Source organism: Solanum lycopersicum, chromosome 5 (genome assembly GCF_036512215.1).
Source record: "Solanum lycopersicum chromosome 5, SLM_r2.1".
NCBI lineage: Eukaryota > Viridiplantae > Streptophyta > Magnoliopsida > Solanales > Solanaceae > Solanum > Solanum lycopersicum.
Genome location: NC_090804.1, coordinates 33,077,093 through 33,091,493, shown reverse-complemented (window position 1 = coordinate 33,091,493; position 14,401 = coordinate 33,077,093). Strand labels below are relative to the sequence as shown.

General features: G+C 32.7%; 2 protein-coding genes across 2 annotated transcripts; both read right to left on the bottom strand.

Annotated features, from left to right (window-relative positions):
* Window positions 1-3,744: 3,744 nt before the first annotated feature.
* Window positions 3,745-4,942, bottom strand: LOC109120229 (uncharacterized). Its single transcript, XM_019213759.3, has one exon. It carries the CDS (start codon window positions 4,617-4,619, stop codon window positions 3,798-3,800), a length of 822 nt encoding a protein of 273 aa, XP_019069304.2. The 5' UTR covers window positions 4,620-4,942; the 3' UTR covers window positions 3,745-3,797.
* Window positions 4,943-5,356: 414 nt separating this feature from the next.
* LOC101254090 (zinc finger protein CONSTANS-LIKE 14-like) lies at window positions 5,357-8,856 on the bottom strand. The gene is made up of 4 exons (XM_004239253.5): window positions 7,827-8,856; window positions 6,673-6,873; window positions 5,935-6,197; window positions 5,357-5,822 (listed from the first exon to the last, which is right to left on the bottom strand). Exons 1-4 carry the CDS (start codon window positions 8,625-8,627, stop codon window positions 5,720-5,722), a joined length of 1,368 nt encoding a protein of 455 aa, XP_004239301.2. The 5' UTR covers window positions 8,628-8,856; the 3' UTR covers window positions 5,357-5,719.
* Between the last annotated feature and the right edge of the window lie 5,545 nt (window positions 8,857-14,401).

Here is a 14,401-nt window from a genome sequence, read left to right as displayed (position 1 = left end):
TAATAAAGCTTAAAGTTTTTAATGATTTGCTAAGTTTGGTAGATTTGACTAAATAGTGTATCTACGAGATGACACGGTTAGAAATCACTTATGTGAGTGTGAAGTGGAAGCCGCTTCAAAGAAAATTTTATGTCAAAAGTATATTCTCTATACACTCATGAAACCAGGAGGTGTTCATGGCTGAAACGAATACAACCGTAAGAATCATAAACAGCAAAGGGTTAATTGTGTGACATATGGTTGTCTAGGTATACACCAAAACTCTACAATTCAAAGATATCACATCTACCGATTGACCGAGTATATCCGACATATGTTCACTACAGAAAGTCCGACATATGTTCACTACTTATCCAGATGCAATTAGTCCTTGCTTGTAAAGTACACAATGGTCCGTGCATTCCTATGTTATAACTATTCCCCATCAATGTGGTGGATTGTTGGGTATGTAGCAAGAATTGATGGGAAATAGAGGGAAGGAGAGTAATTCAAAAAGTTTAGAACTTGAAAGGTTGGGAACTTGAAAAGTCTTCTAATGCTTTAATGAAAAAGGCAATTGTCCCTCATCGGTAATGGAAATGAAAATAGGAGAGTTTAAATAAATAAACACTCCTATTAATTGTTAAAAGGGTTAGAAAGAGGGACCCCCCTCGCGCCGTCGTCGTCGTGGCTCGCTCGCTTCGGCTTCGGCTACGGCTACGGCTTCGGCTTCGGCTTTGACTTTGGCTTTGGCAAATGATCGATTGAATATATTCTTCTTGCCTATAAATATATTCTTGTTGCCTATAAATACCATTCAGTCTTCAGAATATTTACCTATGAATTTTCTGATCTTCCTTCTTCTTCAAAACACATATTTCTTCGTGTACTTTCCTGTTGTGGATTGATTCGATGACAGTAGAGTTTTTGGTATCTACACTCTACTGATTAAGATCATTTTACCCTGGGAGGTTATATTCTAAATCAAACTCGGATACTAGAGGGGAATAATTTCCTTAAGGGGACACTGTGAATTCAGTGGACTTGATTTTCTTCCAAAATTAAAAAGAGTATTCCAGATTTTGGTAAGTTTTTACAGATTCAATTATTTTTTACAAATAAATTTCTGTTCATCTTACTTACTGGTTCTAAAAATCTCAGTTACTTCGTGTTTCTGAATGATTTATTACAACCGGTAATTTCTGATTTTCATAACACAGATTGGCAAACAATAATTCCTAGATTTGTAACAAGAAGTGGGTTTGACTTCTTGGGAGTTGAGTTCTTGAGGGAATTGTAACAAGAAGTAGATTTGACTTCTTGGGAGAGATGTTGTGAGAATTGTAAACAAGAAGTGGGTTTGACTTCTTGGGTGGTTAGAGTTAAAAAGAGTTGAGAGCTTTTGTAAACAAGAAGCGAGTCTGACTTCTTGTTGAGTGGAGAGTTTTCGATTATAGTTAATCGAAAAGGGTAGAAGTTTAGAGTTAGATTCATTGATTAACTGAGTTGTAAATCTTGAACTAATATAAAACTTTGGTGTGGTTTTTCCCTTCCTTGAGTTAGGAAGGTTTCCATGATAAATCTTTGTTTTATTGTGTTACGATAAAATTACAAGAACCTGGTTCTTTTTCTAGGGGTAAGGTTTCCTTATTTTCATTAATGGTGGTCACCGAAAAGCAATCTTGTCAAGGAAGACGAGGAGGAGGTGCCTATAATTTCTTCCACATTATCATCTATGGCGACGACAATTTCAAAGAGGAAGAGAATGATTCTATAACAGTTGATAGATTAAAAAGATTAATAGTGACAATACTTTAGATATAGATAATTGATTGATATTTGTTATTGATAATTAAAGGTCAATTAGTAAAAAAATATTTTTTTTTCGATTGGTCCAATTGGATTCAAAGTAAACCCATATTGATTTGTCTTATGAGGTGATATAAATATATGTAAATTTATCTCAATTGATTTAGTTTGATTGTTTTTGTATAGTTTTATATGAGTTTGAAAATTTGTTTGGAATCAACAATAGTGAATTCAGTGAAAATGGTGGTGGCAACAAAACTTAGAGGTGGTGAATGATTGAGAAATTTTTTTTATATTGATGGAGAATTGAAAACAAAATACGAAAAACAAATAATTAAGAATATACATATTTACTGAAAAGAGGTATTAAAAAAAATTAATAATGATTTTGATGCTCACTCTCCCAAAGAGAGTGAAATACACTCACTATGTCAACTAAGTTTTCATGGAGGTAATTATTTCAGTTTGAAATAGTACACGGGTGATAGGACTCTTGTGAAATTTTAGTGTGTAGTTGAAAATTCGATATACATCAAGGGGACATTTGACCATCTTCTCTTTTAAATTTGTACGAAACAAATAAAGTTTAATGAACTTATAAAAGTAGAACTATTTTTGAATAAACAATAGAGTAAAGTAGTTGATATATAGCGTATGCTCATTTTTCTCTGTTACTTTGTATAAATTTTTCATCTATTCCTTAATATATATATATATATATATATATATATATATATATATATATATATATAAAGGATTATTATTGTGTTAATGAGTGCAAGTGTGTCACCATGTGTGTTGATAATATTTCAATAATAGTCATATATATTTGAATTTATTTAAACTTTGAATTATTATTGTGTTAATGAGTGCAAGTGTGTCACCATGTGTGTTGATAATATTTCAATAACAGTCATATATATTTGAATTTATTTAAACTTTGAATTAAGATTTTTCTCTCTTAATATCTTTTGACATTTATTTTTATCAAATTTCTAAGTAAAATTATAATGTAATTATTAGCAAAATTAAAATGATTTTTTATGAATTGCTATGAGTTATAAACTTTTTGTTACTATATATTGATTGCCAAATAACAATTAACTTTAGTAAATAAATGTTGTTCATTTTTGTTAAAGTTTGTTTACAACTTATATGCGAATTATTTTTTAAATTTTTACCAAAAGAACTAAGAAGACAATGAAATTATTTTAGTAATTAGAGCCAAAGGTAGAAATTCAAATAATGCATCGAGGCAAAAACCAAAATTACTAAAAGGTATTTGAGGGTTTTCATGGGACGAAAACTTTTTTTTCATTGAGTTATCTGAATATAAGATCAACATTAAGATATTTCACAACTCAAATATAGTACATACAAATATTCATATGAATTTTTAAACTTAAGTAGTCAATGATAGGAGATATACACACAAAGTGTGTGTTCAGAAATTAGTATATATATAAAGACTAGAAATGTTGAATAGAGATATATTGTAAATGAAAAAAAAAATGATTGATTACCTCCATTGCAAGGATTTTAAATTGCCAAATGTTGGTGGGATCGAGACGCTCATTGATTGTTAGCCAATCTTATCAATTTTTCCCTAATGCATTTGACATTTCTCCACTGATCGAATTATTCTAATCTTTTTGTATTAGAAATTAAAAAGAAATAGCTAAAATTTTCATGGGGAATTTGCTAGATGAGGGACAGTCCAGCAAATCCTAGGTTCCTCATTTGAATAATTGTAGTGTTAGTTTACAAAATTTCTGCATGTCGGATTAGTCAAAAATAGTGTATTTTTGGAGATTCCTACACAGAAGCGATATTAAAAGTGAAGAGTTCGTGCGACTTAGCTTTAGACTACCGTTAAACACACGTTATTACTTACAGTTTATACTCATATTCCTGTAACTAATTATCTAGAAAAATATAAAGAGACGATGAATCAACTTGACACACAGAAAGGCTACTATGATCTTGTATATATTTTTGACATTTTTATCTTACATGGCATCGTTATTTCTATACAAAACCGCGCCCCGCATTGGCCAGCCTACTTCTTGAAGGTCCATCGCCACAGGCTTCATAACACAATAGCCATTTCTTGAACAAGAGCTCTGATTCATCTCTATCGAGTTGCGTCCACCACATCCCGTCACCGTTCCTCTTGATGATCTCTTTTTCTCCATCTCGTACCTTTCTGCTCTTCTCCTCAGGCTTTGCCTTTTGACAACTGCACTCATGATTCTATCCTTATTATGCTTTCTGTGCACTGACATTGAAATTGGCATGGCCTCAAGTCCCATTAGCTTTGCTACTACTCCTGGTTTACACCAAATCACTCTCTCTCCTGCTATTGTCGAGGGCATGTTTTGAGTTTCACTACTTTTCATGTCCATTTTGCGGTTGCAATTTCTTGCAGTGTTTAGTAAAGGAGACATGTCACGGAAAGAAGACCTATACATGGCATCTTTGCCATCAAGAGAGAATCGGGGATACTGATTTAACGCGGCGTTCCTAGCTGTTCTTAGTATGTCAGAACTATTGATACATGACATTCTGTGTTGGACATGCGGCCCATATTGGTTCAGCTTTGCCATTTTCTCCTCCATGTCTAATTGGAGCAACATCTCCTCCAATGTTGTCTGGCTTCCTCCCCTTGTATCCATGGTGTAATTAGGAGATGAAAGTGCAGGACGAGCAGAGGCTGTGGTTTGATAATTGAGAGTGGAAGTAGACGTGTCGTTATTACAGAAGCTTTTAAAGCCTTTCTTCATCTTAGCTCCCATAACATTTTTCAACTGAAAGAAAGATAAGTCTTTCATGATTCACCAAGCTAAGGGATTTTGAAATGAATGAATGAGAACATAAACATAAGTAGAAGTAGTTTAGTTCATAAAGAAAGACATGTAATGCAAGGCGTGACTCAAGTAAATAGGGAGCGGTGTTTGGTTGTTTTCTAAGCCTTAAAAGCATTCACATGATAAAACAGCTTAGCCTTCACAAGACCTCTCAGGATAAAGTTATATAAGGCATGATATCAACCCTTTCTACATCATTAAATGAGAACCGTCCATCACATAACAAAATTTTCTTTAATCTATTTGCACCAATACTCAATGATTAATCACATCCAGTTGACATACAGAAACTCTTAGGGTCGTTTGGTTTGAAGACAAGATCCAAGGAATTTCCCGGCTTTGATAAATAAATCTACTTTGGTTATGTTTCCTCATCGTTTTCTCTATTCCTTTCCGGTTATTGGTCTTTCACCATGACCAATTTGAGTCTTGCTTTGAAGATAAAGATAAAATTTGAGTAACATAAATGCAAGATACTCCAGTCTTGACACCAAACATAATACAATATCGTACAAGAAAACAATTGGTTACAACAGTATCAACTTATCAGCATGTAAAATAACTACTTAACATCAGCTTTCCAGAAATGTTGGAGGAAAGGAAACATAAAGGAAATGAAGAGGGGAACTAACAGGTGTTGAAGGGATTTTAAACTGTGTTTATTAGCAGCTAAAGTCAGCAAGAAATTGATCACTTGGATCTCGATAGAGTGAATCACTTGGATCTCGATAGAGTGAACGTATGTCACTAAAAAAGACATTAAGTGACATGTATTGCCAGAGGGAGAGTGAATTGATTGTACCTACACTATCCACTTCCAAGACTTATCTCAAAAAGCTGGCTCCCCGGTGAGGGATCTAGCCACAAACCTAATTGATGATCAAGGTTGTATGTGCAAGCACTTAATATATAACCAGAAGCAAAACGCGTGACTAGAATATTAACTAACAATTGGTGCCACAGATAGCATCAAAGCAAACCTAAGTTTACAAATATGAGGTAGACTAAGAAATATATACACACAGAGACAAAAAGATCCTCATCCTCAGCCATTCAACAGGTACTCAGCCATCTGGAGATTCATTAGCCTTCACAAATCGACCCTTAACTCGCTTTCTAGTATCGGCTCTGGCCTTCCTCGATTCATATCGAATGTGCTTATCATATCTGGCATCACAAACCACGGACTCAGAGATGCAACAAAGCCAGGATATAGGGACAAACTCAGAGGCAGCTAGGGATAACTATGCTGAAAGGAAAACTAAAAGAGATAACCTACCTTCGTGTTTTCTTTTTCTCCTTATAACGTTGCATTGCATTTCCTCTGTTCTTTGCCAGAAGCTCCATATCAGCCTTGAGTGTTTCTTCACCAGTGTTGTCACCTCCCACAACAATGCTTTGGTCCATGAAGTTGAGATCTGTAGATACTCCACCGCATTTCGGCTTTACACAACCTAAGTCAGATGAAGTCTTTATTCTTGGTAAATTGTTGCTCTCAGATGTCGCTGGCCCCTGGCTTGCTGCTCGGTTATTCGAATTATTCTGCAAGGCGATAAGCAAGTTAATTTTTCGGGTTCAGGAGGAAGACATCATTGTATCATACATTTTAAAGTGTCAGCTTATTGGCAGTTTACTTGATGGAACCTCCAATTGTCATCGATTCATGAAGGTGCTGACCAGAGAATTTAAGAGTTTATTACAATTGGTATGCTCATATTCAGGTTAAAGGCACAGCATTATTACTTGTGCATCATCCCTTTGCTGGAATTTAGAATTTGTGAAGCTAATATATATATATATATATATCCGATTCCTCAACACACAAAGGAATCATCAATATTCCTCCAAAACTGAACAAAAGAAATGTGAAGTTGGTAAAAGAAGTTTCTGATGTCACTTACAAGTACAAGTGCGAAGAATTAATGCCACAATCATTGATTTATGGGATTAAAACTATGCATATTGAGTTCAACTAAACGAAAAAGAAAATCAAAATTAACGCGTGGCTAGAGCTTACACTGAAGGCTGTCATATCATCATGGACAACGGAGCAGTTAATGCCTGAGAGTCCTAATACTTTTGAAGTTGCTAATGATGTTCCTTTTATGAGTTCACCATAGCTTTTCATCATGCACGCCATGTCGCTCTCACTGTAATCTGCTTCCAATGAGCTAGACTGTTCATGGCTCCTCAACTGCCCCAGATTAAAATCCCATATCTGAAGAAACAAATACAAAAGGCAATGTACACAATCAGAACAATTGCCAGAACTGGATCAAAGATGTTGCAGAGGAATGAAGCTTGTACCTTTTCAGGTACGTAAAGATGGTACAAGATGAAGTAAATCTCTTCCTTCTAAGTTTTTCTAGTTCAAAAATTCAAAAGCATAATTCTCCGACACTAATTGTTACTCTTTAATATTGTTGCAGGTTTGTAAAATCCAAATACTTTTTGCAAGAGAAGATTAAAGTGGAATAATTGATTTTAACAGCTAAAAGATAGTTCTCAATATCATTCTCCTAAAATGGAAATAGAAAATTTTCTTAACACTTGAGTATTATTAAAATTCAACACCATAGTATTATGTACCTTTTCTCTATTTGTAGATCTAGAATATTACCAACTCACAATCTGAAAAACTAGTCAGAAAAGGAAATTAGGCATGCTGCCTGTACATATTTGACATAACTACATCCGTTAGTACAAAAAACTTGTGTTTCCAACCTTCAACCCACTATCCCCAACATTCCAATATGATGGAAGTCACCTCTACTTTTTAGATGTGCACTGGAAACAAATCAAGCTATCACAAGTTTCTTGGACATCTCAAATGTACTCGAACGTCACTAAACACAATGATGAAATAGGCTTATAATCTCTTCTTTCTCAATTCAATGCATCATCATACTTGCAGATCCATGTGAATGCTCTATATCAATCATATCACTATTAGTATGAAGAAATCCCGAGTTCAACTAAAATTCGATAGACAATGCAAAGAAAGCAGTTTTATCCTACTCTGCATAACACTTTCCACATTTAAAACAAAATAGTAAAATGTATAGAACAATTCGTAATGAGACAACAGAACTGGCCACAATTGCACTTCTTTGGGCCATGCTAAATGTCCCAACTATGAGTGAATAGCACCGTGAAAATGTAGAAGAATACCTGAGTGTTTTGATCAAATGAATTCCCCCTCCACAAAATATTCCGTTCCACCATTTGGTCACTGTCTTTCGGATTATGAGGCATAATCGAAGAGGTAAATGGCACATTTTGCGGCTGTTGCTGCTGAGGCTTCTGAGTGACACCATCCATGATCGACACATTAATATTTCCCTGCCAATCACTAGTGGCATTAGGTGTCTTTGGAACCAAATCTTCAGCTCCAGCTCCAGCTCCAGCTCCAACCCCATCAGCCAAATCTCTCTTGAATAGCTCAATTAATTGTTTGAATATGACTTGTTTCTGCTTGCCACAAGTTGGAGTTTGTTTGGTGGAGTAAATAGCAGAATTAATAGCGCTAGGTACCATTAAATCCTGCAACAAAACAGAAGGAGGAGCATCCTTAGACATCCAAGAAGGATACTCCAAAACGGTATGCTGCTGATGTAGTTTTTTTGACTCAATATCCAAACCCCAAGCTGAAGCAAGGTCAGAAGCAGAAGGACATCCAGAAAACCCTTCAACAGGACTCCGATCGTGTGCACCAGAAACTGCACAACTTCCATGAGCATCCCAATCACATTCTTGACAGAGTACAAGTTTGTCGGTATCACAACGAATAGAAACAGGTTCAGAGCCACAATTATCACAGATCTGAGAACGAAGATGCTTCTTAGAAAGAGCGTTAGCTGAATGAACAAGTTGGTCACAAAAAAGACAGAGCTTAGCTGTATCAGCTCGGCAGTAAAGGACGGCAATCTGCTGATTGCAGAAATCACAGGGACGGCTTTCCCCGGGACTCATTATCACAATTCAAAGTACTAGTGAATCTTGATGATTGTTGTTCTAAGATATATCCAGAAATGAAATGGACAGAGAAGACTACCAAAATCACCTTTCTATTTTTTAGGGTTGGAATGTGAAAATATCTTTGTGAACTTTTTGCTGAACTGGCATACTCTTCTGACTCAACCAATCTTTTCAAATAATTATTATTTCCTCGGTTCTATTTTATATAACAACTACTATTACTGTTCACTCAATGTACAACTTATACGATACCAACGTGGGGCCACATCAAATCACTCGTATTGAATTAATTAATTACAGAATTAGTATTAATAATAGATAGAGAGTCGCGTAATCTTTTTTTCTAGAAAGAGAGATGCAATATGACCACTCTTCTGCCATTTGCATTCTCAACTCTCTCTTTCTACCCTTTTTTATAGTCATTGATAATTTGAGTAATAAATTTATCAAAATAATAGGCTATGTGGTAAAGTTATCATAAAAGTATAGGATAATAGATGGAATATTATTATTAAATAATAAGTAAAGATAAAATGATATGAAAATATTAAGATAATAATATGATAACACCAAATCGATTATTATATAAAATAAGTCTTTTTATACTTAATAATGAATTTAAATGATATATATAATAAAATTTAAATAACGTAAAAAAATTATATTTAAACTAACAATATAATATCACATGAATAGTAACCATCCAAACAAGGCGTTAGTTTCATTCTACTTTCCTCTTTCGGTTAGATCTGAACCAAATTTTCTATTTAGTCCTCAGCTATCATAATTCTATTTTAATTCAAAATCATTTTTTTATTTGGATGAAAAAAACTCTTTTATATATATATTTTATTTTTTTTGTGAAAATTTCTTTAAAATCTATAAATAGAATATACAAAAACACAGTAGCACCCATAGCTTGATAATTTAGAATCTTTTATTTGGATAGAGATTTATTATTTTTAAAAAAAATATTATTATTATATAAGTCAATTGATCAAAATCACATTCTATCATAAATTCTTTTTTATAGTTTTTTGTTCTCTCATTTTGCCACAAACTAAAGAAAATAATTCTCAAATAAAGGTGACTTGTATCATAACTGTAATTAAAATACAAAATTGGAAAGAAAATATCAATTGAAATAATAACAAGAAAAGAAGGGAGGAGATGAGAAAACAGAGAAACAAAGAGATGACATATTCAAACTGAGATTATAATTGCCAAACTAATTCAGATGCCTATCTTTGTTATTTATCAAATTCTGCACTTCACGAACTACACACTCTTCCTTTTTGTTCATGTTCTCATCAGATGCGGATCTAGGATTTGGAGTCACTGGGTGCCAAGCAGAGGCGGACCTACGTAGTACTAAGCAGAGACGATCCACATGATTTGATAGGGTGCACGTGTATCCGTTAACCTCAAAAAGAAATCACGTGTATATATGTATATTTATCGTGAAAAACTCACGTAAAGTAGGATATAATCAACAGTCCACCCATAAGAAGCGAAGGGGTGCCCTTGTTTAGTTGGTATAAGCTAGAGGAACCACTCGTGGAAATACGATTTAGTCTTATTTCATTATTTTTATTTTAAGTTTAGCTTATAAATCATATTTTAGTCATTAGTTACTAATCAAAGACTACATTATTCGTTAATTATAGTAAAAGTTTCGTTAACTACCTAATTTAAGATAGTATATTGGTGCATCAAAATCTTCAAATTTTGGATTCGTCTCTAATGCTCAGTAGACTCATTGATTAAATCAATTTTAGATTCAGATAAAATTATTCGTCTTGTGGCTTTACGAGAGAGCTGATTGGGCAATGATCGGAAGGCTGAAGCTTTAATTAATGACAATTTTTGTGTTGTTCAAAAGTTTAAAGGAAGAGTCAGGATTTCAACGGTCAAGAGATACTATTTTATCATATATTTAATCTTATAAAAAAATTAAAGAATTAAATTAAATTAGTTAAAAAAATAATTATTGATTGGTACTTAATAATAAGTAAAAAAAACCAAAAAACAAAAGAAAATGTGCCTTATGGTTTTAAAAAAATGCGCTCCTAGCTGGAATCAATCCCGCAAACTAAGACCCATCAAGTTGATGGTTTACCACTGTGCCAAAGATTAATTTTGTTCTATGGGTGACACTATTATTTATACATATATTATATATAAATAATCATATACAAATAGAGTTTCCCTCGAAGCTCGTGGGTGGCGTGGCACCCCCACGAGCCTTAATAGATCCGCCCCTGGTTCTCATCACCGTGTTCCCACTATGAAATCAGTTAATTTTATTGAAGGGTTTCTCGCATGCTTACTTCTTTTCGAAACTGCACTGTCATGTTAAGTGTGTGTCCACGGTGGGTATTGATGTGTCACTACAAGATAATTAATTTGTAGCTACAAAATCTAAGCTATGAATTTGAAAATCGTAGCTATTATCTAATACTTGCAATAAAAATTTGAATTTTGTGACTTAAAATTTATCAAATTTCTTAGCCACAAAATTATATTGACAAAGCTAAATCCTAATTTTTTTATAATTGCTAACAATAGTAGCAATAAGTACCTAAATAGCTACAATTTTCTGCTACAATGAAATTTTGTAGCTAATTAAAAGTTTTGGACACTCAATAAAATTAACTCTAGCAATAATAATCTTTTAGCTACAAATTACAATCTGTAATTTAAAATAAATATTGTATCTAAATAAATAATCTTACTTCAAGTAATAAAAGATTGTGACAAAAGTTTAATGAAATAGCCATAAAATATTTTGCTTTCATAATATTTCATAACTAATATTAATTTTTGCCACAAGCTAAAATGTATCGTAGTAATAATAAATTTTTGCCACAAGAAATTATTGTTGAAGCAAATCTCTGGCTAAACAATAGCTTTTCTCAAAGTTATAAAAATTGGGGCAATATTAGATAATATAGTCATGAATTTTTTTTGCTATATTAAAATTGCATAGATAATTTCAATTTTGCTACGATCTGGTTAAATTATTTTGAAGTAACAATAAGCTTTTAGCCACAAGAAATGATTTAAAAAAAATATTATAGCCAAATAAATAATTTTTTTAGTAAAGTATATTATTTATCATGATAAAATAATATAGCCATAAAATTGTTATTTTGATAAATAGTTCATAGTTAATAACTATGTTCAATCACAATTTAAAGTTTGTAGTACATACTAATATTTTATCTATATTAAAAAAAATACGATTGAAATTATCATAATATTAGTACTTACATGATCATAATAAATTAACAATAATAATTTTGGTATTCAATGAGAGACACAAAATATGAAGAGTGTCACAATCTAAAGAGAAAATAATCTTTTTAGTAGAAAAATAATAAACGTTGACAATTTGTTTCCAAAAATCATTCTACAAGCTACTAGTATTTAGTGTATGATTTAATATCCCTCACCCAAAAAAAAAATCACATTGCAACTGAAGGCTTTCTCAACAAACACCATGTAGATAATAATAATAATAATAACATTCCAACTCAATATAGTTGATATTATCAACTCAACACTACTGAATATTGATTTGTTTCCAATAAGAGTAACTCAATAAAATAAAGATCATCTTTCAAGAATAAGCAACTAAAATTGTTACCTTAATTGAATATAATCAAATAAAAATAAGAGTTCAAAATATCTATATTAACAAATCTTCATCATCAGTTTCTGGTTCTGATTCACTAACTTCAGTAATATCATCAGTCAAGGTAACATCAAGATCATTTCTTTTCCAATTCAAATGTCTTCATCATCCTCACATATATGCAATAACTCATTATAAGCAGCTTGTTGAAAAGTATTTTCATCAATAGCACCTCCGATAAAATTGGTCGCATGACCATTCAATATAATTGACCAACTAGGATGAAGATGGTCCTTCACATAAAAAACTTGTTCTGCTTGAGATGCAAGCACAAATGGTTCATCTGTTACTAATTGTTGCTTAGTGTTAACACTAACAAAATCATGTTTATCTATTTTCACTCCTATACCGATGTGATCAACATCATACCAATTACATTTAAATATAACAATCCACTTACCTTCAAAATATTTAATTTCTATTATTTTAGTCAAAACTCCATAATAATTAATATTCTTACGGCCGTTTGCTTCTCTTACTAAAGCACCACTATTTTGGATCTTCCTCGTTTCGTCAAGTAGTTTAGTATGAAATCTAAATTCATTTATTTCATACCCCTTGAATCTTTGAACACCATCAAATGGGCTCTAGCCAAAGAATACAATTCACAGGTTGCAACTTCATTTTTCTCTTTGCGCATTTGTACAATCTACACGAAAAATAAATATAATTTAATGATGATAAGTAAGTATCACAAATTTAATAAGAAAGACAATAAAAAGTTACCTGACGAAAAAAAAATCTTCAAAGTTCATGCTTTTATTACTGTTTGGTATGTAGCAAGAGTTAATGAAAAATGGAGAGAAGATGCAAAGAGAGGAACTTGGGAAGTTGGGAATTTGAAGAGTTGAAAACTTGAAAAGTCCTCTTATGATTTAGTGAATAGGCATTTGTCCCTCATCGGTGGTGGAAAGAAAAATATGATAGTTTAAATATAGAAAACTCCTATTAATTGTTAAAAGGATTGGAAAGAGGGACCCCCTCGCGTCGTCGTCGCTCGCTCGGCTCGACTACGGCTACGACTATAGTTAATTATTTATTAAATTAATTAAACTAAATGATAAAAATGTTTTAATCAGTAAGTTAATTAATCAAAATATTTTAATTAATTAGTTAATTGACCGACCCAACTCGGATCTGCGTACGACCCATTTTATTTTAATTCTTTCTTATTTTATTTGAATTTCCGATCGTTGGAAGTGACTATTTTGAAAGGTTGCAGCTTTCAGAAACATCCATGACCATTTGAAAGATTGCGAATTTCATGAATGGTTGTGTGGAATCTGAAAGGGTTGCAACCTTTCAGAACCAGCTCTTGCCTATAAATATCACTCATTGTTCAGAATTTTTTTATACGAATTTTTCTGACTTCTTCATCTTTTGCACAAAAAATTCTTCATGTACTCTACTGCTGTTGAGTGGTTCGCTGACACCAGAGTTTTTGGTATCAATACGCTGGTGATTGAGATCATTTTATCCTGGAAGGACATATTCCAAATCAAACCTCGGATACTAAAGGGGAATAATTTTCTTAAGGGGATACTGTGAATTCAGCGGGTTTGATCTTTTTCTGTTCTAATTTTCTAATTCTGGTACATTTACAGATTTTAAGTTTTGTGAATTAATTTTTGTTCATCTTTATTACCGGTTCTTTAAATTTGGTAACTTCGTGTTTCTGCAAATTGTTGTTAGAATCAATAATTTTGTTTTTTAAACACATATTGGCAACAGTCTTAAGGAAATTATTTTATTTTTAATATGTGTTTCCGGTGAAGACAAAAACCTTCGTGGTTATATAGTCCTTTATGTCTGCAACTTTAAGTTATTGCTTACTAAGACTGCATCGATTTTTGTTTATCAGAAATGACAAACAACAATGTTACATTGACTGTTGTTGCACCAACCTGAACTGTTGTACCACAAGTAGAGAAACCGGGTAATTCTCTGCTATGAATTTTTAAGGATGGCAACAACGCGTATTTTTTTGGCTTACCACTCTTGGTGTGCAGAAAGTACCAATGAAGAAACTCCAGTGCCTGTTGTTGAAATGCTAGACAGAGAAAAATTCATG

What these genes read in the sequence shown, in the direction of transcription:
- LOC109120229 (XM_019213759.3), bottom strand. Translation starts at nt 4,619, where the DNA reads ATGAAAGACTTATCTTTCTTTCAGTTGAAAAATGTTATGGGAGCTAAG.
- LOC101254090 (XM_004239253.5), bottom strand. Translation starts at nt 8,627, where the DNA reads ATGAGTCCCGGGGAAAGCCGTCCCTGTGATTTCTGCAATCAGCAGATT. An exon ending in CATTTGATCAAAACACTCAG is followed by an intron (nt 6,874 to 7,826) that starts GTATTCTTCTAC and finishes TTGTTTCTTCAG; the next exon opens with ATATGGGATTTTAATCTGGG. An exon ending in GAGAAAAAGAAAACACGAAG is followed by an intron (nt 5,823 to 5,934) that starts GTAGGTTATCTC and finishes TTGTGATGCCAG; the next exon opens with ATATGATAAGCACATTCGAT.